This window comes from Alosa sapidissima, chromosome 16 (genome assembly GCF_018492685.1).
Source record: "Alosa sapidissima isolate fAloSap1 chromosome 16, fAloSap1.pri, whole genome shotgun sequence".
Taxonomy (NCBI): domain Eukaryota; kingdom Metazoa; phylum Chordata; class Actinopteri; order Clupeiformes; family Clupeidae; genus Alosa; species Alosa sapidissima.
The window spans coordinates 26,833,033-26,857,863 of record NC_055972.1 but is presented as its reverse complement, the minus strand read 5'-3'; the positions used below and the strand labels follow the sequence as shown (position 1 = coordinate 26,857,863).

At 40.4% G+C, this 24,831-nt stretch overlaps 1 protein-coding gene across 7 annotated transcripts in view; it reads left to right on the top strand.

Annotated features, from left to right (window-relative positions):
* Positions 1–3,123: 3,123 nt before the first annotated feature.
* The window catches only part of macrod2 (mono-ADP ribosylhydrolase 2), a 497,711-nt gene continuing 476,003 nt past the window's right edge, over positions 3,124–24,831 (top strand). For 4 of the 7 annotated variants that reach the window (XR_006023267.1, XR_006023266.1, XM_042065452.1 and 1 more), the window contains exons 1-3: positions 3,125–3,360; positions 4,477–4,581; positions 13,063–13,173. Coding sequence is in view for 5 of the 7 variants with exons in the window: in XM_042065452.1 (XP_041921386.1) it covers positions 3,168–3,360; positions 4,477–4,581; positions 13,063–13,173 (409 nt within the window). In the remaining 2 variants the exon portion in view is untranslated. Of the gene's footprint in view, positions 3,361–4,476; positions 4,582–13,062; positions 13,174–24,831 lie in introns of all 7 variants that reach the window. The other 3 variants (XM_042065451.1, XM_042065450.1, XM_042065453.1) reach the window with 3 other exon arrangements.

The window sequence follows — 24,831 nt, the reverse complement described above, 5'->3', positions numbered from 1 at the left end:
ATTATTACACATAAATCTTGAATTTTATCAACCATATATGTATGCCAACATCAAACACCACATATGCATCAGTAATAATGAGGTTTGGATTATTTTCTGGGCTGTTATGAGTGGTTTAACAAAAAAAAAGCCAATAGGCGGAATTTCCTTTTTTCAAATCAGAGGTCAACTTTGAAGGCCTGTACAGCCACAAAGCTACAAGATCCAACTTGCTATCATAACATTTTATACTCCAGAGATATGTAGCTTTCAGAAAAATATAGTGAGAATTTGCCCCCCCAAGTGGTAGTGACACGCCCCTTTTTGGGCCTGTGGCTCATGGACTACTTGTCCTGCCTGCCTGCTTACTCTGTTGCTATGTCTTATCCTATACTGCCATCTAGGCTATATGCTGAGAACTGCAGCGGGGGAGTCTTGGAAATCTAGGATTTATTGTAAAATGTTGTAACATGTAAAACATTCGAGCTGTGCCATTCATTGTTAAGCTTCTATAATGTTAGAATTGTGGATTGTAAATGTCTAATTTATAAGAACTATGGTACCATACTAGGTACCATACCTTTACAACTGCAGTGTCAAAATGGCAGTTTTTGAGGAATTCCTTTCAGTTCATGTGAAGGCACAGTAAGCTATTTGATATGTAAAAATGCCATTGCAACTACATTCTACTACACCAGGGGTTCTCAAACTTTTGTGGGCCGGGGACCCCTCATGGAGTGGAAAATTCTCCAAGGACCCCTCATAATAGCAACACATAAAACTTAAGTTAATCATGTAGCTGTATAGCCTTTTTTTCTGTTAGATGCTTATGTTACAGTTTTTCTCGATTGCTTTTACCTGCTTAAGTAAACTAGAACCCACTTGGTCTTCATGACTACTTTCTTTGCACAGCAGAAGTCATCTCTTGCGAATGTGTTCACACATTTTCATTGGGTTCACACATTTCTCACACTCTTTTGCAAAACAGTTAACACAGGTGTCATTCAAAAGCCCCAAACTCTATTGGTTTTCCCATGCTAAACAAAAGGAAAACATCTTTTCACAGGTGGTATAGATTCCTTGCATAAGTCTGAATCTCTGATACACCTGTGTGAAACTCCATTGCACAATTCTTCAATCAGCAATCATGCATTATACATAAGAGATGTCTGTTCTGTGTTGCTATTTGCAAGTATGGATCTAATGCACATTTAGACAAAGTACTGTATTGCCTATTTGGTGGAGAAAACAGTACAACAGGTGTTGACTGTAGGTCTATTTTGATGAAAAATGTAGTTCAATGAAATGTGCTGTATGTTGCTAGGTATTTACTGTATGTCTTACATGTCAATAGCAGTTACATCTTGGGAGGAATGAATACATTATTTTTTTATTCAGTACATTTTGTCTTTTCAAAGTTTTTTTCTGATACCAGAAAAATGAGAAAGTAATGGAACAGACATAGCAAAAATGCTCATTTTGAGAACTAGATTTTGCATTTTGTTGTCCAGTGTGTAATGATTGATTAAAGAGTGTTTTTTAATTGGCAACAAGTTGTAGTGTTTGAAGGCAAGATTTGCTTTTGCTGCATGTTTTAAGTTTTTTGAGAGAGTAACAGCCTTTTGCAAGCAAAATGTGTCATTTTGTCTAGAGTGCTTTTGTTCAGACACGAGTGTTAACTGTTTTGAGAGCGTGATTTCAGAGTTGACACAGGTATCAAAACGATCGAGAAAAACTGTATATGTATTTTAAAAACATGCTAATACCACAATAGTCATGTTAGCAAACTTTGACAGTATGTTTTTAAAGGTTTGTTGTTTCTTTGTCAAATGTAGGCCTATTGTGTTGAACACATAGTGTTTGCTTCACATAACGTTCACATAATTAATAGTAAAGTGTTTTGACGTATTGATGTCACGTATCAGCAGATCAATTGGGCAAATACTACAGTAATACTGTAGCATTTTTCGCCATATAAGACAATTTCATATTTTGTAGCAAACTTTGTCATGGACCCCCTGACAAATGTGCTGCGGACCCCACTTTGAGAACCAATGTACTACACTACACTGCAACATGCAAATGTAGTATTTCGTACATGAAACGGCAATGTAGGCCTACTGCAGAAAAAGCACAGGCCTAACTGCATTTTGTTCCATGGACTAGGAATAGCCTTTGGTGTGGTAGGCCTATCCACCTAAGGCTGATAAGCCCAACCACATGTAAAACACTACAGTAGCTGAGCATGAGGCTAGGGGTTTGAATGGTATGGAGACAAGTGGCAGATTGAATAAAACTGAATTCCATTAAGATTCCAGTTCTTAAGTCACGTTGCTCAACTCAATCAGCTGCCTGTATCATCCATTTAAAATGATAACTGTATAATTTAATTACGTATACGACTTCCAGCCTTCTGTGTATATATTTAATTTGAACCACATTTCAAACAAACAACAAAACATATCGTTTTCTCATAGACAGCCTATTTGTTTATTAGTCTAGTCTTCCTTGAATGCAGGTGACTGTTTGAGACGGTACAGTGCATGCTTTCAGTAAAATCTGGGTTAAAATATCACCCTGGGCCACAGGATGAACGCTCTGTAGAGTGTATTTTCACTTCCTCCCTTCTGTTACAGCCTCTGAAAGCCTACTTCATTTTCTATCTATCTATCTATCTATCTATCTGTCTGCCTGCCTGTTTCTAAGAATCTGCAAAACGGATTAAATCCATGTACCCTACTTGAATTTTATGATGCACATGCTTGAACGGAAGCAATCACAATTAGACACATTTTTTTAGACAGTGGGATCAGCACGCGCTAATACTGAGGACTCTTTTTTTTATTATTTGCCTTTAAATTAATTTACAATCAGCGAATCTGTAAATATGAAAAATGCTAGCTGCACCCGCCTGTGACCAGACTGGTCCATCTCTCACTGATGTTCTGTCCGTAGCCCTGTGACTGTAGTGCATCAAGAGTATTACCACTTTACCGTTGCTAGCCTACCACACTAAACGCTTTGAGGATGAACCAATTGGATCAACCTACCCCATTTCCAGAGAGCGTGGTTGTTATCTGAATGCCACATCAAAACACCCTATCATACTGTCACTTCCCTGTCTTTAATACCCAATCGTCCACTCCGGTAACCGATACACAGTCCACAGAACAATCAAGTTAGGTTGCATGCTACAGAGACTACTATATTTTGACAGCTTCTCAGGTGAGACACCTCATCCAGGAGCTGTTTCACTTTCTCTTGAGTTGCCGAACACACTCGCTGTGAGCCTGGGGTTGTTACACTCAAAAAACAGTCATTTCAAGCCCATACATCACGGCACCATGAGTAAAAAGAAAAAGGACTGGAGAACGGAGAAAGGTAAGCGTTGGTTTTGTAGCGATATCATTCGGCGCCTGTGGCTTGTCACAACTGGAGAACCTGCTAGCATTTTTTTGTCAGTCTATTAATCAAATGTGCGGGCTACAGACTTGATACTGTGAGCAGGACAAGGGACACAACCGATTAGCTTCAGATGTTAATGTGAGGTAAGTCGGTGTTACACGAGTCGTGGCTGGCAGATGCTACTGCTGTGCTGTATTGTAGCGTGGAGGAGGCACCCAACTCGTGTTAGCATCCAGACCGCGCGCAAGTGGAATTCCACCAGAGCATTCTGAGAGTGAATCTGTCTTCTAGGCCATTTGTATTAGCAAATTCACCTGTTAGATTGATAATTGCATTCATTCGTGGTATATGTGTTTTTTTTTTTTACACAAGCACTGGTCTTTAGATGGCTGGAAAAGGCAGTTAGTGGCACTGCGGATAAGTAATTAGTTGTCCAAGTCAAGCATGCTGTAGATTTTGCAGTGCAAACGGTATGACATTTCTAGAGATGGCACAAGTATTTTGAATGAACATGATTTAAAGGTACATTCACATATTAGAGCATCCTGGTTTTCATGGTCAGTTTTTTAAACTCTGAGAATAATGACTTTTCAGATAGTTGAAACTGCTTCCGTAAAACAATTCATGGTGGATGCTTGGCCTCGGCTGCATGCGTTGTGTTGACAAGGGCACTTGGGTGCAGTATTATTTTAAGAATAATCAGAAGCTGAAGTTTGGAGAATATTCCCTTGAGGGCGAGGCAGAGAGAAAACCTTTGAGGCATGCTTGTACCACTCATAAAATTGTTCAACCCACTCAGGGGAACATTTCAGAAAGTATGGGGCAGCGTTTTTCCCCCCCTGATGCTTTGACTTTTAACTTGTCAGTCAGTTATATTGGGCTACTGGGCTCCTGCTGTTGCTTCTCTGAGACAGTGTTTCATTTGTCAATTAGGTGATTTAGTTATGTTTGTCAAACAAGCTTTATAAAATGCAATGAGTGAATGCCACTCTTACTATTCACTTTATGTAAAGCTGCATTCAGCTCAGTCCAAGTCTGCCCCTTTTCTTTAGCAGAGGCTAAGTTTAATACTGGTGTTTTTTTCCTCCACAGAACGCTTGCTGAAGCTAGGACTGGAGGAGCGACGCAAAGAGTATCGTGGTAACTTTATGTCTCTGGACAAGGTACCCACATGGAGGAAACACGAAAAGACTACAGGTACACTTGAACCCAAGCGATTCTGTTTACATGGGCATATGAACCGTGAAAAGACTACAGGTACACTTGAACCCAAGCCAAGGGACTCTTCCATGGGCATATGAAGACTGATGCGATGGGCAATGTTGTGGGCTAAATGTAGTATTTACATGTTCTGCGCAGAGTTCTTCAGGCCTTAGTTTGCCTAAAGAATACATCGCAAGACAATCAGAGTTGCACTGTCTCTTGCTAGGCTATATTGTACTCTGCTATTGATTAGGGCTGAAAGATTAATCAATTTTTAATCAAAATAACAATTTGAACAAATCGCAAAGGCCACATTAATTGTACTGCTTACAAATCTGATTAGTTGGGGGTATTCTGCTACTTCCTGAGGCAACATGATGAACATACCAACATTTTAAAAAGCCCCATCGGCCGCTGTACGATGAATGTACAGCAACAATATCAAGCAGAAATAGGGCTGGTTTCGCCCAAAAGGGTTATATTTCAGAGTAATTCTTAGATGCATTATATAGTGAATACGGAACAGAAGATATTTTCCCCAAATCGTTTAGACCTACCACTAATTCAGTTCAGTTCAGTTCAATTCTGTATAAACGCCTATGAAAATGAGATATAAACTGAACAATGCCATAGCCAGAAAAAAAATCAACCAGTCTCCACCAGTCTTCCTGGTCATATAATGAAGATTTCATCCTTAAATGTTAGGGATTCAGTACTTATGCATTATAGACTTAATTTCCATATGAGCATATAGAGAAGGCTGACCGCAAAGGTCCGGTGACATCCTATGGCTTTCAAGTGTGGAAAAGGTGGCTTAGAACCCCTAATCATCTCACAGTGTAATTGGCACATTCATTTCCTCACTCTCCACCTCAAGTTGCTGTAAGGAATGTTCTGGTGCATAATAGCTGACATGCATCAGCCAGGTGGGTGCTACTCATTGGTGGTGGTTAGTGAGGTTCCTCCTTCACTGAAAAGCGCTTGCCTTGATAAAGCGCTATATAAATGCAAATTGTTGTTGTTGTTGTTGTTGTTGTTACACTACCGTTCAGGAACTCATATGTCTAGCAGCTACAGAAACCACTTCATATGCATAGACCTACTGTCCATTTGCATACAGTGTAAACATGATAATAAAAATTGTTTGTTGCCATTGGAATGAAACCGTGGTCAAAATTATATTTAAATGTGAGGCAATTTCCACTTGGTGGTAGACATGTATATTCTGGTATGCACTAGGGTTTTGATAACTACTGAACTACTGAGTGCTAGTGCTAACATTACTGCTAGTTCCAACTGTTGCAGCCGATGTTTCATCATTAAATGGTTATCCATAGCCAAAGTATTATTTGTATACTTTAATACAGCTGTATACTTGTATGTCATAGTGGAACAGGTCTCATTTCGGTAAAGTACTTCCAGTCCATACATAGAAATGTCTAGCACTTTTAGCCTTTAGCTATTTTGTCCACAACTAGTTGCCTACTGCTGCTGACTAGTGATGCGACTAGTTGATGAAACCACTAGTATGCACAAGTGATGTGAGAGGGGAAAGGTAAGATGGTTCTAAGGGCTTTTGGCTTGGTAGGGCCCCTCATAAGCACAACTGATCTGACCTGTGTAGTTTAGCCTTTGGGTACCTGTAATGTCTTGCCTGTAAAGCCTGTTCCTGTTCTGGGTCAGCAGTTCTCCTTATTGCTTTCCACTGATGTGGTCTAGAGGAGGTTGTGTTTGTGCTTTGCATGATAGGAAAAGGATAAAGTTATTTGTCATGGAAAGCTCCCTAGCATGGTTCCATGTCATCAAAATACATTTTTATTCTACAAATTACAGAGGTTCAATAAGTCTCTGAATTATTCAACTGATGTATTGTAGCCTACTGTTACCAGTACACTTTGACTGATGACCTTGTGTCAGCATGGCCAGTTGTGGTAAAGCTCATAACAACAGTCAATAACAACAACAACAAATGAAATGATGTATAACAATGATGTAACAAAGTGATTGGACAAGGAGATAGAGGCTAGAGAGAGGATAGAGTTCTGTTCAGTGATCAGCTACAGTGAAGCAGTTATATAATAATGTCCGTCTGGCATTCTTTTTACAGCCAAATGCTCCAAGCATAAACACACAGTTCGTTATTGCATATTCTACAACTTTCAGTCTTGACCAAAGTCAATTCGATACAGAAAGAGGCAGGCACAAAGAACTGTGCACTCTTAAAACGGTGTAAACAGTGTGTGTTGAAAATACCTTGTGGTGTTTTTTTAACAAATCTTAAAAAAATGTCTAGATAGGGACAACATAGTTTGTGTTGTTTCCAACATTCGTTTTAAGAGTGTGTGAACGTCAAACCAGTAAGATCAGTTATGCAAAAGACAGTGTCTAGTCTACCTGTAGACTCAGAAGTTTGCTCGTTTTCACTGCTGGGACTTCCATGTGACATGGTGGGTAAGGATTATACTGATCACAGCGGCAGGTTCAGTTGTCATTTTGAATGAAGGTTTTTATCTGTGGGTAACTCCATAGAGATGCAGAAGGTTTTGCCTGTCAGGTTAGCTTAAGATGATGTTAAGTTGTTGCTCACAGCAAAAAACACAGGAACCAGAACAGATTGCTTTGACCAGAGTGGTGTTACATGGACCTTTGTATTACCATTTTGTATGTGTAATTTATGGCAAAAAGAAGACGACTGCATACAGATCTGTGAATAGAAATGAAAGATCAAGGGATCTAGTTTGTTCTTATACACTATTATAATGCTTTGCAAATTAGTAGGTCAGTCACATTGAGAGATTGCAAAAATAACCTGCTCTTTGTATTGCCCTGTAACACGGAAACAAAGAGATATTAATTGGTAGCACATTTCAGGGCAATTGCATGAAACAGCCTGACATGCTCAGATGCCCTGATTAAGCAGAGTCGTTTGCAATGCGTCGCCATGCTTCCCCTGGCAGCGCAACCTTTAGTGGCTGTCACATCCTGACAGAATGGCTATCTGCTGGTGTCCATCCGCTTGTCCACACTCTTTCCACTGTGATGCACCGTGTGTGTGTGTGTGTGTGTGTGTTGCAGGACATGGTGACTGATGGACTTCTTAGGCTCCAGGGCTGCCCATGCAACTGGGTTTCATGTAGCGGCTTTCAGTACCGATCAAGCTAGTTCTCCATCAGGTCTGCCCCTCACGCTTGTGTACAGACATTTTAAACGGGCATGTTATGGCACAATACAGATAGGGGTCAAAGGTCACTGTGAGTTCACTGGTATGTTTTTTTCAGTGAGCCAGCAGAGGGAGTGCTGTTGTCAGTTGAAGGTAGAGAGAAATCCAGTCGGGTGGATAAATGTTACTTTTGTTACTCAAATTTAGTGTTGTCTCTGTACAGTCACAGCTGGGACCTTGTTGTTGTTGATGACCTCTGACGCTAACACTCTTCTATCATTGGTATTGTTTTATTATTGTCTTTTTTTACTCGCAGATGTGGAAATCAGTCAGGTAACTGTAGAAGCTGTTGTGGGCATCCTTGCACCAAGAACCGCATGCAGGCCCACCACAGTCAAAAGAGCTGAAATGCTACCTATGATGTATCGAGGAAGTACCCCCAAAGAAAATGGGTCAGCCCCTGTATTGCACTTCCTTGATGCTTCACCACAATCGCTATGAATCACAAAGACTATGATGTTAGCCTGTATGATACCAGTGACAAAATGTGCATGAAGAACTTACAGTACATCCTGTTTGTAGCTTTAGTCTGCAGAAAAGTTTGGAATTGCTATTTGATATTTTGAAAACACAGAGACCTTTGAGAAATTCTGTGTCGTCAATGATTCTGGCAAAATATTGTGATCTGAATACAACAACAATATGGTTGAAGAGATTTGAGAATATGTCAGTCAGGTTGAGAAAGTAAAAGCAATTGTGTAGAAAGTCACTAAGGCCTTGATTGAGGGAGGTCATGATATGGCTCTTGTCCCAGCTGAGATCAGTAATGGTGGGCTGGTCAATCCTAGGCTAGGGCTTCACACTGCACAGACTAAATACAACAACGATAAAAATGTTTTACAAGCCGTCTTGTTACAATTATTTATGTCTTTGTAACATGTGTATGTTTGTACTGTCTACTGTGTATTGTTAGTCCAGGATTTCTGTGAGAATTTCACCCATCCTAAAACTAATTATAACAGAAATGATTTTTGTTGTATTCAGTTCTTGAAACTATCCAGCATAGGTCAAAGGCCAAAATCTGTACCTTTGACAGTTTTATTAAACTTTCATAGTGTAGGTGATCTGTTTGGGGATGGGGAGGGGGGTTAGTGTAAGTGTGGATGGAAGGGTGGGTTTAAGGAGTAAAAGAATTTGTATTAATTGATTTCCATATAGTCTGTTGTACATTGGGTGGCAGCCGTGGCCTACTGGTTAGCGCTTCGGACTTGTAACCGGAGGGTTGCCGGTTCGAACCCCGACCAGTAGGAATGGCTGAAGTGCCCTTGAGCAAGGCACCTAACCCCTCACTGCTACCCGACGCTGTAGCAGGCAGCTCACTGCGTCGGGATTAGTGTGTGCTTCACCTCACTGTGTGTTCACTGTGTGCTTTTTCCTCACAGGATCGAAAGGGTATATACTTATACTTAAATGTGTTCTACAATGTCTGCTACAGCTTGGGCTTGCACTTAACTTTCATGCTCCTTTATTTTCCATTTAAGTAAAGGACAAAATCATATTCTTTTTTGGGCACTGAACATGCCAGAAAAATGTACCGGTAGTCTAAATCATTTATTTATTTATTTTGTACGTCAGAGACATTAGAGTGATTGTGTTTGGATAACTGGATCACATATTGACTGCGGCCTCCACTGGCAAATAGCATTCTATTGTAGCTAATATTGAGGTGCTGGGAAATAACCTGGATGAGAGTGGTGTGTAGTCACAAAGCTTGTCATTTTCTATGATTAAGAGTCTCTCAGAGTCTGGAGGAGAAGCAGTTAAGGTAACGTTATAGGTATTTGTTATAGGTCGATGACGTTCTTAGAGAGATCGGGTCTATACTCAGTCACATGTGCTTATTTCAAGAGTAAAATGGAAGACTTAGGGGGCCACAGTCCCTTAGATTCACCATAACAGCATCTATTTTTCTGGGCCTATAACTAATTATGCAACTGGGTTTAAGACAGGAATAATTTGATGCCAGAGTCAAAGAATTGTATATGTTTTATAATGACTGTTTTTTTGTCCAGGTGGGTGTGCGCTTCAAAGAGATTGTTGCTTCAAAGTGATTGTTAAGCCTTCACTCATTTTCTCCTCTTTAGCATTTACGCTAGGGGAGTAATCTCAGTTGCCATGGCTATGGCCAAATGGCATGGACAACCACCAAATGGCTTCCTTTTAGCGCCAGCTTGCCAGTTGCTCACTGGTACGGTATGATTACCATGATTTATGATGTGGAGCAGTAGGGAAGAATAACCAGTCTAAGTTGGTCTAAGTTTAAGGACATATTGGACCAACATTGAATGACTGAGATACAGAAAACCTTGCTTAGTCTGTAGCCTTCTGGTCATGCTGTTTGTGGGTTTGTTTCAATATGGATCTATTAGTATGCAACTCTCCCATATGCGCCATAAGCCTTGCCAGTACCAATCTCCATGCTCTACTGGCTTAGAAAAGCTCCTGTTGGCTTGACCAATAATATCCTCTGAGTTGACAGAGAGCATAGACATACAAGCTCAAAAAATCCACCGTGGCATTAATGAATTTCATTCTGTTCACCTTTAGTGAAAGGTGCATCATAGTGCTTCAGTGTAATGTCTCTGCTATTGCCAAGTGTTTTCTCTGGCTGTGGTTCCATGCCATCCATTCAATTAGATAAGTTAACCCTGGCATAACCAGTCTGGTAACAAGGATCTAGTAACACTGCATTTGGATATAATAATGGGGATGTTTCAACCGAAAAGCATGAAGTAGAGCTGCGCCTTGTTTTTAAGTCCTCTTAAGCTTGCACTCTGAGAAACAAGTAATCACAAAAGGTTGGTTTTTAAACCACCTTATTTAGTTTTTTTTTACATATATTTTTTAAAAAAATGTTTGAGGTAACACGGTGTGCAAAAAGTGCAAGAAAGTGCAAAAGTGCTGTACAAACGTTTCAGTCAGTGAAGACTATCCTCAGTGCAAAAAAGAGCAGCAGCATGTTTCAACCGATACAGAAAACAAATGGTCTCTGCATGGCGCAATGAATGTGAATCCCGTAGGGAGAATGGGAAAAAATGTCTTTCTTCGCGATGAATGCCTTAATCGCTGTTTTCTGTTTGTCTTTTAAAGTTCTTGCGCTGTCAGTATCTTGTACAATCGACATGATGGCGGAGTCTTAAAATCTCGCTTCTCTAGCGGCAGCCTTTTTGTTATAAACGAAATCTGATATTCTAAGATACTCTGATGGTGAAGTGCTTTTAACCCCATCAAAAATGAACTAATATATTGCTGATTAGGTCCAGTCAAACTATTTATTATGACGAAGCGGCGGTCATATAGGTTTAGTCAGATTTTTTTCTTTTTTTTTTTTTCTTTTTCTTTTTCGCATGTCCAAATTTCCGTCAAGGATTCCCGGGACACACGAAACTTGGTGGGCATGTAACCCCACATGGATAGCATGGAACCATCGTTTTTCGTTTTGATCTGTAGCCCCCCCCCCCCCCCCGCTGGACTGGACCCCCCGAAAGGAGGGTAGGGCAGACACAGTTTTCTGTGAAAATCTTGAGAACTGTAGGGCCTAGGATGACCAATTTTTTCTGTATGTTTGCCTCCAGGGGTCATGTTAACCCATTCCATGTGCACACATGTGCATAAACAGATACACACGCACACACATACATTCACAGTAATCATACGTATGACACATACTCACACAGTAGACATATGTACGCATGCATGCACATGCACAAACACACATACGCAGACAAGCACACACCCACACACCCACACACATAAACATAAACGTGTGCACGCACACATGCACACAATTCAAGAATTTCTCAGAAATATGAACAGGCAAGATGGGGGTGGGGTTGTATAAAATGAATTTTACATGTGAAATCTATGAACTAATCATGTTTTGGTACTAGTTGTCTAGCAGATACCAGTGAGAATTGACTGTGGATAATGCAATTTAGTGAGACAGTTAGAATCATATAGGCCTTTCAGCGTGATTTATTTTTGTGGAAAAAATGTGCTGGACTGGGCGGCGGTCATATTTTGTACCGCTCTAATATCTGATCGGGTGTGAGGCATTCCATTAGTGACCGTTAGGGTTGCAAAATTCCGGGAATTTTCTAAGTTGGAAACTTTCCATGGGAATAAACGGGAATTATTGGGAATAAACTGGGATTTTTTTAATATGGCAAGTTAGTCTATAACAGGGAACTTAAATGTAGTGGACAAAACCCTATCTTGCAGTCTAATATTAGTTAAAACAACCTGATTTAATGCAAGTTCAGTCGAATTTCTACCCTGCACATATGTCAATCACATGCACACAGAAATCGGCATAGGCTGCTAGACATAAAGGAAACCTATGATGCGTTTATATGCATGGGGGAAAAATGTTCCAACCAATCAGATTTTGTTGTTGAGTGGTGTGGTGTATCTTGGGCAGTTCAGTGTTGCTAGTTTAGCACGCTAGTAAACCATAGGCAGAGAATGGGATTCCCGCTAGCATGCTAGCTAGCTTTGTATGCTAAGCTAAGCAAAAATACGAACATACAAATCATATTGCTTATTACGAAACAAAATGTTAATGTTCGTATATGAAACAGTTTGTATGAATTACCCAAAATTCCCAGTTAATTCCTGTAAATTCCCATTAATTCCCATAATTTTCTTTAATTCCATGGTAGTTTCCAATTTGGAATATTTCCAAAATTCCCCAGCTTAACTTCCCATGGTAAGTTTCTGGAAATTTACCAGAAATTTTCCGCCCCTTTGCAACCCTAGTGACAGTATCTCAGGACATCCCCACTTTACTGCTAGAAATCATCCCACATTGTGCATTAAGTTACCCGACACAAATGTTCCATTCATTCAAGAAGAAAGAGCAGCGATTTCATAATGTCACATATGGCAGTTATTGAGTGAGAAAATGGCGTAGGAGTTGGGTAAACGCTCAGATTCAACATGTAACGTATGGACAGATGAGTATCCAAATTATTGTGCAAATAGCCTCTTTCACTCGACTTGACTGCAGAGTGGCATTTTTCGTTGCATGGCAACAAAAGACGCGGAGACTATTGATTGGAGATATTATTTTTGGAGCAGATGAGGCACATACAAAAATCTGAATTTGACGCCTGCGGCAGAACCACAAACGTGGGAGTATCCTTTACCAACCTCACTTTCACTTATATTAGAAGCCATATTGCTTTATTAATGTTTGCTTTTATTGATAAGAAAAGGATAACCGATATGTAACTCAAGTTTTTTTTTTCTCTTAGGAAAAGGGGAAGACGAGGAGCAGAGAGCACCGTCCGTCTCCTTGAGTGACAAAGTGTCTCTGCACAAAGGTGACATCACCATTCTGGAAGTGGACGCCATTGTGAATGCCGGTAAGGGCCCTGGTCTTCTTTTTTTCCCCCTCTGCTCAATATGCATGTGTGCTGGCCACACTGTCTGTGGGTCAGTGGAAAAAAGCGTTTGTCGGTCGAGGCTGCCCTCTGCTGTCGAGGGGTACGTGCCTCACCCATCACATCACCTCTCTCTCTCTCTCTCTCTCTCTCTCTCTCTCTCTCTCTCTGTGTGTGTGTATATGTATATATATATATATATATATATATACATACATACATACATACATACATACATACATACATACATACATACATACATACATACATACATACATACATACATACATACATACATACATACATACATGATGCGCAGAGACATGTATTAATCGTATGAATCATGATTTGTGCTGTCACAGGTGACACTTGAAAGTGTAAAAAAAAGGTCAAAGTGTTTGTATCATGCTCTGGAAAAGAAAATATCATTTTTGCATTTGAAGCTTGCTTGTTCTCCGTATCAGCTAAAATATAATGCCTGTTAATTCAGCCTTCCTAATGACTGAAATAGCAGCAAGGTCTGTCACGGCCAGTGAAGTAGTGTCTGTCTGTGCAAAGGATGACTATGAAGAGAAGAGGTAGGGGGAGAGTAAAGAACAGATGGATGGATGGGTGGATGGATGGGTGAAGGGGAAAGTGGAGGTGGCAGACGGTGCTTGCTGGGAAGAGGAGAATCTGCTCCAGAAAGATTGAAGAGATCATGTAGAGGAAGACAGAAGCCCCCCCACCCCTTGTCTGCTGGTGTGGATGCTCTGATGTTGGCACCAATTGTGGGAATCTATTGACTTTAACAACTCAACCAGACTGGCTGAATTGAACAGGATGAATAACACTGAGCCTTGCGAGGTGTTTTATTTATGACTATGCCCCCCCCCCCCCCAATTGACGTAGCCTACTGCTTGGGTGAATCGGCAGGGGAGGCTGTCTCTTACCCATCATGACCCCGAGACGAGTCAACTTTTTGTGATCAGTTGTTTTTTATTTTATTATGATGCACATATTCACAATCAATAACAAATACAGAGGTATAACACTTTCCAACCGTGTTATATCTTCCAGTTCACATTCTAAATCTTTTGACCAAACTGCTATTACTCCAAGAGGCTTGTATTAATTTCTTCATCAGGAAGGAATAAATAGATGACGCAGAAGAAGGGATGAAGTCATTGAAATATGTAACATTGCGAATACTATGCACTAGTAGTTTCGTGTTAAAAGGAACACCAAGAGCCTTAAGAACTGATCTGATGCGCAAGTAGAAGTAGAAAGTAGAAGCCGGTATAATGTACTTAGATCTTAAATCCTGAAAGGTTCTCAAGCCTTTGTCATCATACAGGTCTCCAAGAGTTGTAATGTTGCATTCTGCCCATTGAGAAGATCTAAATGGGGTACTCCCAGACAGAAACCCATTATTATTAAAAAGTGATGATGCCATTTTGATATAGATCCTGTTTATCTTTCTACAACCTTCCAGGTGGATAATAAATGGGCTATAATTGGACCAAAACGAAGTGCACATTGTCGAATAGGAACATTGCAAAAAACCAAATCTCTTACATTATAGGGGGTGACCATTGATTCTTCAATGGCTCTCCATGGCACATTTTTATTTGAATCAAACCAGACTTATATGGGGCGCAACGCAAATGCTTGGGCATAAACTTTAAAGTCAGGAAAAGATAAACCGCCATCCTGCCTAGAGCGTTGCATAGTGGACAGCTTAATCTTTGCACATTTCCCATTCCAAATATATTCCCTTAGAGTGGAGTTGATATTGTCCCAAAAGTGTGCAGGGGGTGGCAAGGGTATCATTGCACTATAAAAATGAACTCGTGGTAAAACGTTCATTTTGATGACTGAAATTCGTGCATATAATGACTTGGGCAAAGATGACCAGTTTGATAGAGAGTTTTTACTTGCAATATCATGCAATGAGGGATATATGTCTATCCCTAAATATTTAAATGATGTTACAATGGGTGCGGCACTAGGAGGAGGCACAGAGACAGGGTCAAAGTTTAGTGGTAGAAAACAAGATTTGTTCCAATTTATCTTGTAACCTGAAAGATCACTAAAATGATTAAACAATGACATAATATGAGGTACTGATGAAGCGGGGTCATTTACAAATAAAAGTATATCATCAGCATACAAAGAGATGTGATGAGATGTATTTCTTACATTAATTGGTAAAATTTGCTCTGATTGACGGACAGCCTGAGCTAGAGGTTCTAATGACAAAGCAAATAACAATGGTGAGAGTGGGCAGCCCAGACGCGTACCCCTTCCCAAAGAAAAAGAGCGTGAGCATAATCGTCCCGTTAACACAGATGCTTTTTATTACAATATAGTACTTGAGACGAGTCTCAACTTTTGTGCTGACGAGCACCATTTAGAGCTGATTTTAAGACCAATTGTGGAAAAGGCAGCAAACAAATACTGTAGATTGCAGTTACCATCATGCCCATTCTTACAATTGGAGGAAACATATGTGACTGTTTTAACTGGAATAAACATGCGTGTGTGCTTTTTCTGGCCAGGTGGAGTTAACAGTTCCGTTGACGCAAGTTGGTGTGCTTTTTCTCTGCATGTTATGCAGGATGGGGAGAACAATTACACCTGCAGAAGCCAGAAATAATCAGAGGAAAACAGCTGTCTCTCTCTGCAAATGGAACAATACTTATAAACGGCTATATTTAAACAGCTGGACATGTCTGCACAGTTGGTGCAAACCTTACCGGAGCCCGGTGTCTAGCACTGCTTTTTGTTTATTGTTAGTGTATCATTGAATCCCCTGTCTGACACTTTCTTTCTCTCGCTTCCTGTCTCACCTTGTATCACCGTGTATCTCCAGGGAAACTGTCAGAACCTTGGACTTTAAACTTTGGATTGTCACCGACCTTGTTTTGAAGTTCTGAAGCTGCTTAGAAAACACGGTGGCGGTATGAAGTAACCGTGGTTACGCATGCATGTGAGACATCAGTTAGGCGGCCTGGGTCACAGTGGGTTGACAAGGCAGGTTGAAGTGATTTAGTGGATTTTTTAGACTGCCATATCTCCCATGTACGTCTTGTTTGTGTCTTGTTTTTTTGCGGCTCTTCACGGTTCGATTCCTCCAGTTCTCGTTCTCATTACTCAGGCGCTATCGATGGGAAAAATAAGATACTGACAAACACCTGGCCCTGTTTGATGGGTTATGGTCTGTCGGCCGCCCACAGATTAGTATACTGCTCACGCCTCTGTCAACAAGGCCAGTGGGATTGATTTTGTTTGTATTGATTTTTGTTTTTTCCTTTCCAAAACTTTAAAATTCAACATTTATTTACTTTCTTAAATGCTTGTACATTGGTATCAAAGAATATGTTGAGCGCCTCACACAGAGTCAGGGCTACATTTGATTTTATTCTTCCAGCTGCTTCCAAAATGGCCGATGACATTCAGCCCAGACCTTTGGCATGAAATGTCATGGTGTCGTGTGCTGCAAAGTTGCTTGGTTGAGTTGTATCTTGTTGTGTGTGTGTGTGTGTGTGTGTCTCTCTCTCTCTCTCTCTCTCTCTCTCTCTCGCTCTCGCTCTCTCGCTCTCTCTCGCTGCTGTTGTACTGCATGGCTGTCAGTAAACAGAGGATGAGTGAAGAGTTACGAAGAGCATTACACCTTCTATTAAACTTCAGTTAGTGGGTCCATTGAACTGCTGAGTATGCCATGGTCATTTTTTGAGTGGGATGGGACGAGTGTCAGGAAGGGGCTAGATACAAGGATGGATAGCACAGCAGATGGTCCTGAACAGAGAAATGAAAGCGAGAGCGATAGAGAGAGAGAAAGAACAGCTGCCTCTCCAATTCCAGATTATGGGATGGCTTCTCAAAGTAAGGGACAGGGTTTGGAATCTAATAAGTCAGCAGCCAGACCCTGGCCTCTCTGCTCCGCCTTCCATGCCCTCTTGAGTTAGAGTTGGTGACAAGAGGCTTGTGATCCCTGAGAGGATGCACTGCAAAATGTTTTTTTTTTTTTTTTTTGACTCTCAATGCTTCTGACAGCCATGGCTAGATTTCCAGTAGAGTCCTGGGCAGTGCTGACGAGTGTGTCATCCCTCGTTGCCTATTTCTCTCGATAAAGGCCTATGCTGAAATCTACATTGCCATCGCCTCACTCCCTTTGGCTTTGCCCATGAGCCCCTGTCCCCTCTCTTCCCAGTTATCAACCCCTGCATGCATTCATTCTTTCTCTCTCTCCCTTCTATTGTCATGTATAACCAGAGGTGTAAAAGTCCAGCTTCAGAAAAGTGAAAGTCCTGCCACATTTTTGTTTGAACCATTCATTTAATCAGCTGATTCTAAGTAGCACAACTCGCATCAAGTCCTGTCTGCATAAAGAGGCGTGTCGTTGACATATTGATGAGCGTATGTAGCATTCAGGGATTCAGTTTAAAGTTTTATTATTTGTTTTTAAGGCACTTAATGGGCAGGCCCCAACCTACATCACCGACCTTGTACAGCCCTACTTAGTTCAAAGGTCCCTGAGATCCTCAGATAAAGGGCTTCTGCATGTGCCCCGCTCACGGCTAAAACAGAGGGGTGATGGAGCCTTTGCAGTTGCTGCTCCACGTCTGTGGAACCAGCTCCCCCTGGATATTAGATCTGCTCCCTCCATTTCTATCAAATCCAGACTAAAAACCCACCTTTACTCCTTGGCATTCCTTGTTCCCTAACCCTGTACTCCTGCTCATCCTATATATGTCTGTGTTGTGTGCCCTGATATTGAAGGTTTCCTTTTATTTATGTTTTTATGTTCTTATGACTATTGGTCCAATGTGTTTTTCTGTATTATTTGTCTTAGTCTTTATCTTTAGCTATCCGCTGTACAGCGCTTTGGTCAGTTTATGCTGTGTTTAAATGTGCTTTATAAATTAAATGTACTTACTTACTTACTTACTTACTTACTTACTTACTAGCAACCGGCCAACAGCAGCAGAATAAATAACAGGCGCACACCTGATATAATTCTCCAAAATGGAATGCTTAAAAATGCACCTGAAATGGTCAAAAGGGTTTGAGTATCATGAAAACATGCCCAAAATTCACATTCCTAATTTTATAGAACCAAGATCTTCGCATACGTGGTGAAATTCTGAGCTATAGCCATAGACTTCAATGGAACAGTAGCTGCCTCTGCACTGCATATATGATAGAATGGTCAAACATGCATCAATAGTCATTTGTGTGAAACTAGTTTTAAATATTTCTTTTGAAGTTGAGTTGCACACCACCCTGGCACAATGTTTGCAGCAGTGCAAGTTTAGTTGAGGCAAAAAGTCAATTGTGCCTCTTCTGACAATGTGATTGGCTCTTTGTAATACAGGGGCAGGCCATCCTTTTACAGACCCCCCATGTTCATCATGAGCATCACAGACTCCCAATCATTCTCCCCTTGGTGGTTTGTCTTCTCTTGTATTTATATATTATTATTTATATACAGTTTGATGTATTATATTATATTATATTATATTAAATATCCTCTTGTCTTGGGTGTAACTTTCTTCAATGATCATGAGCTGGAGTACGCATCTGGGTGCAGTTGCTGACAGCTCACTGATGTATTGATCGGGCCGAGCACGTCGGACTCCTTGTCAATGAGTTGCCTGCGAGTCTCTTCTCAACCGGAAACGTATTCTGGGCATGTCTTCTCGCCTTAACTTCCCTACTTAAATATTGGCTGTCTCAGTCATATAGCCATCCCACACACACCCCTCCTGCTGCTAACAAGTTCATTAGAGGCAGACACAAAGCCAGCTATCAATTTCACAGGATTATGGTGGCAGACGCCTCTGTCTGTGTCACTCCTTTCTGTGTGTGTGTGTTTTTTTGTTTTTTTTGTTTGTCAGCTCAGTGTCGTGTCGGATTTTGCCAACTGGAGACCAAGCAAGCACACCAGTGATATGTTAATGCAATCTCTTGTCGCAAGTGTACTGGACAGGCTGATGTCATGTGAAGGACGTTTTCCAAGGCATTTGATTCAGAGGCCATCAGAATAAGATTCCCGTACATTCTAGCCTCAGGAACAGTGTGGCTGATTCTCTCTCTCACACACACACACACACACACACACACACAGGCATAGCAACTGATGAAGTAGCTCTTTCCTACTGCAGTGGGAGAGTGTCCACCATGTCATTCAATCCATGGCTACTCAGTGCAAAGAAAAGGGGTACATATCATGAGATGTTCCTTTCCCATTCTACCCCCCCACCACACCACCACTACCACTACCATATTTTAGATTATTACCTTGTATATACTGTTATTGTTATCATTATTGCTTTGATCTGGGATCTACTCTGTATTACTATTATAATTATTATTATTGCATTGCATGTAAATGCAATGGACTATTATCACTGTTCTTATTATTATCATCTATTTTTATTATTCTTCTTCCGATCAAGTTTGACGTTTAATGACACTAAAACCACTGAGCCGTTTGACGTCATTCAAACACTCTTACAAAGGTCTTGTAATGGACAGTTGTACAATGTATTTTTTACATTTGTGAACTTTATACTTTTTGAGATATTTACGTTAAAAGAGCAACAAATTCCCAGTGAGTTAACATTGACCACTGTGGCGGCAACTTTTAGCATTATGACGTGACCTGCAGCTGAAAGCAATCAGCCACTGCAATCTCTCTACCACTGGAGCTGTGAGTCTTCTGAACGTTCGTCTTATCGTCTGCCGTGATCCCACTTTAGGCTACTTGCTCGTAACTGACTGTCCTTCTCTACTTACAGACAAGGTAAGTGGTCCGATTTTTGGCATTTGACTCATTTATGTCGTCAAACATTATGTTGTATAAAATAATGGGTCACAAATAGCCAAACTAATGTTATAACGTTAGGGGAATAATTAACGTTAGCACCCACCTTATCAGCGTTAATAGGCCTAGCAGCTACTGTATGTCGTCAACTTTAAAGTGACCGGTTAGCCGTAGGTTTCGATAACGTTAGCTAACGACAATCAAACCTAACATTGCTCCCAGCTAATCACTGACGTTAAAGTTACATTTGTTTACTAACCAGCATTAACGTTAACCAGATACAGTAGTCTAGCGTAATCATATTGTGCAGATACTATCTGGCTCTTGATTTAAATACACCTGTGGAAAGGGACCTGATAAGTCATACTGTTTGGAAATGGACGATATGACCAAAGTATTGTTAAAACACACTACAGAAGTTGAGGTATAACGTTTGTGTCGTTAACATAGGCTACAGAGTATGTTTACTTGGCCTAGGCTAACGTTACTGATTTCTGCATTATTCTGGCCTAAAATTTAAAGTGTATCCTGGCACACGAATTAAGCTTCCCAGTTGTAGTACATCCTAGAGTAGGCCTACATCGTAATCTGTAGAAAAAATGTGGATGACAGACCTAGCAAGCTGTATAAACTATTGTAGTTATTAAGATACATAATATCAGAATTGTCCATCCTTAAGACTCAGTTTATGATTATCAACAGCAACAACACACCCTTTGCCTACAAAGTGTTCTAAACTGTTTACTTGAAACTGTTTGGCTATCAACTATCCTTAAACTGAAATGAATAAAACACAAAATGTTGCTTTGTTTGTGATCCTATAGGCTAGGATATTTAACTACCATTACAAATTTATGGTGCAACAATCTCACTTAAAAGTTGTATTGAACAATTGTACACTTGTATAATATTGTTTTTGGTATAACTCTTAACTTGTTTGCTTTTCTCTTTTAGGTTCCAGACCAGGCCAGACCAGTGTGGTGGTGACCGTAACACTTACCGTATTTTCCGCACTATAAGTCGCACTTTTTTTCATAGTTTGGCTGGTCCTGCGACTTATAGTCAGGTGCGACTTATATATGAAAAAATATATAATTGAACATGTTTTTAAATGTTAATTTATATTAACTGACATGAACCCTACGTGAAACATTATGTCTACAGCCGCGAGAGAGCGCTCTCAAATGCACAAGTCCTGTGCACTTTCAGTCAGAGATTAGTGCTTGCACTACGTCTGAAACACACGTGCATACCTAAATCGTCAAATTATGGCAGGGATTCTATTTATAGCCGGGCCTCAGATTTGGACAAATAAAAGCCAGTATAATTTTTGTTTCAATTTAACTCATAAAAGAGCTCTTCTTAATATTTTATATTGTTGGTTGGTATTGTTGCCAATGAAAAGTCATTTACACCATGAGTCTCCAACACGTTGCTCTCATTGCATGCCGCACCCTTCTGAGCTAGAGGCTGAAGCCTACATTTAAACACTTGTTGCTGCCAGGCATCAGCCTATGAATTTTATAAAAAAGTAAATCATGCATAATTTAAAAAATAACTACATTTAGGCTATCTTAGACATCTTTGGCTATACGGAATAAGGTTTCCCTTGCAGCACAGCACACGAATGAATGAAAGCGCGGATACCTTATTGGATGGCAATCGAAATTCCCGACACTATGAAACTTAATTGTAAGCCATTAAATACCCCACAGATTTCAGTGGTCATCAGTCCCGATATTTAGCAATATAATCAACAGTCCAAACGTAAATTAAATCTCAAATTAAACATCTGCTTTTGATAGCCTACCCATGCCGCTCCAAACGAAAAGTAGGCCCATGTCTCACAATAAAACGCAAGAAATAAAGGACTATATTATAGCTGACTCGAATACAAGCCATGGCCAAATAAAGGTGCCGTGCTTTGCGCAGCCTAAATTTGAGGATTTACGAGTCTCCTAAACATCCCTCACCTGTTATCTAGACCTGCATGAAAACATTTGAAAACAAAACGCACTGCCATGTAATATTTGATCGCTGTTTTGCTACTAATTATCTTTGACGTAATGAATACGCACAGAAAGTGAAAGTAGGCCTAATGTGCGCTCCGTTTGTTATTTCTGTGTTTCCATCCCAAATACCCAAAAGCAGGCATATGTACAATGGAAAACTGAAATTTTACAATGGAAATTGTAAAAATTTCCACATTACTGTGACCACATAAAATTGCATTTTTATTCTGTTATCACCAAGGCCGTAGTGTTTGTCCTTGTTGTGGTATCCTTAGTCTACGGTGGGTCTTTATGTTTTTATCCTGGCCTAAAACATTCAAGTGCTCTACAGACTTGAATTCCCAGGCACTGATTTTATTTTGATTCAGATGTTCTCTCTTCAGTCCTGCGGGGGTTTTATGAGGAATATCGTTGAGAATGGAATAGAATTATAACCGTTATTCAGCAAGCACTCCCTGTTGGAGGTTGACGTGGAGCTGAGAGCACATAAAAGGTTTTTCAGCTTATTTATTTGCCTATTTACGTATGTATACATATTTTTTTTTTATTTGGTTACTTACTTAATTCTTAATTTTGGTAACTATTGCTCTTTGGATGGTTGATTTATTTTTGTCCATTTAAATACATTTCTTGTCAGGGCTCTTAATTGAAATGGTTACTGCCACAGCCTCTAATAGATATGGAAGTGGAAATTGCTCTCTGCCGTTCGCTCCTACACAGGGGCTTCTAGTTCTGCATAAAGACTGAAAAACACAAACCCTAATAACCGGCCTCATTCTGCTCCCTCATTAGTTGACTCACAAGAGAAAGCGTTGGTTTCTTTCGTGTGTATAGTTGCCTGCTGTCTACAGAGAAGCATTATATATGCCTGCCATGCTATTTTTAGAGAGAAAGTACACTTCCTTACTTGATGTCTCGATCTTATTTGCTTTGTTCAACTGTCTATCTCTTTTCTGCTTCCACCTATTTAATTAGCCATTTCTCCGACATGTTTTAAGTAGGTAATGCAGCTGATACTTTTTCACTGCAAGTGAGTTATACGATTTTGAAAGATATTTTGGCTCACTCGACATGGTCTCTTTCTTAGCTGTTAATACCTACCCGGTCAGTGTTCAATGGGTGTCCAGCACTAATGGACTACATGAATAATTTACTCAGATATTTGGCTTGAGTACAGAGTTTTATTTAGGAAAAAAGGGAAAAACAAGCAACAAGCTTGGTGTTATAAATGTTTTTTTGTTGCTTTTGGTCCACATAAAAAGTATTAAAGTTTGGGTAAGAACACCAAAAGATATTACTTGTCATTTAGATTTCATGGAAAGAGCACACAAACACACATCTGTGTGAAGGATAGAAACCAACTTTTCTGTGAATAGTATTGCATCAGCACAAAATGACATGGTGGTAAGAGCAATTGTCATGTAATTTTGTGTGTGTGTGTGTGCACATGTGTGTGAGATATTTGAAGTTGAAGTTCTCATCCTAGACTGAAGGAGGATCATTGAACTGAAAGAGATTATTGAAGGGTATAATGGCTAAAATCTCAATCTTCAAAGGCTTTGAGGACTAGCTGGCCCAAGCCAAAGAGTTGGGGAGTGTGTGTCTAAAACTAGTGAGCTAACTAGTTCACAACACTTTTAATATACAATGATCGCACTGAATGATAACTTTCTAAATTATGCTTTTCAGTAATCTATTTGCCTACATCCTGATATATGAAAGCTGTTTTTACTTTGTGGCAACTTGAGAACACAAAACTACATACTATAGTGACACCGTTATGAACGTTATTGTGATTAAAACATACCAGAAAGGGAAACTTGTGCCCCATCATTTTGGGTCCATCTCGGAAATAATCCTTTTCATTTTGTTAGACACTTACAATAACATTATGAGCCTATCAGTGATAAAAACAAGTGATTTAGTTTACACTGATACACACACACACACACACACACACACACAATCAAGGCTATAGGACTATAGGTTAAATAATGTCCATGGAGAGGAAACTTGATATGCAATATGCAATGGAAACCAGTGCCCCCTGCACAGAGAGGTTGCTGCTCTGGTGAGCAGTGAAATGACTGTAGGCTGAGTGGTATTGCACTGCATCCCTTAGCAAAAAAAAATAAAAAGTAAAATATCACAGTTAATAGTGTTGGCTCTGTGGGACACAAGCCAGGATCATCCTTTTTTCTCTTTATTTGATACTTTGGGCTGAACTGCTGTCCTCGCTTGCACATGCGTGATGCAAATCTATGGAAACACGTTAATTATGTGTGTGTGTGAGATGATGCGCCATAATAATACTAAACCCTACATGTTAAAACCATAAATATCAATGGGATAATCTAACTAAAAGTATATCAAGGACACATCTAGCAGACGGCTTTTGCTTCAGCAAAGTTATTTGCTTCTGTGTGCTGAAACTTACTCACTGTGCTCAGCAGGTTGTGAAAGCCTCTCTGCTCCAGGAAGATGCACACAGCGCTGTGTGTGTGTGTGTGTGTATTGATGTATCGCCTGTTGAGATCAGGCCCCAGTGTCGGTGAAAGGGGCCCTTTGAAACCTCGAGGGCAGGTCTGGATTGTCTCTCTCACCGGCGGACAGCTGGCATGAGTCAAGCGGTGGGAGGGCACAGCGTCTACTAAACGCTTGACTGTCCCGTCTGCTCTTCCTCCTCCTCCTCTGCCTCCCTCCTTCCCTCCCTCCACCTCTTCCTCCTGCTGATAGAAGCGCTTTGAACACTGAGGCGCGGGGCATCATCCATCAGAGCTGAGATGAATTCGGACATCCTTTGTCTGCAGCGAAATG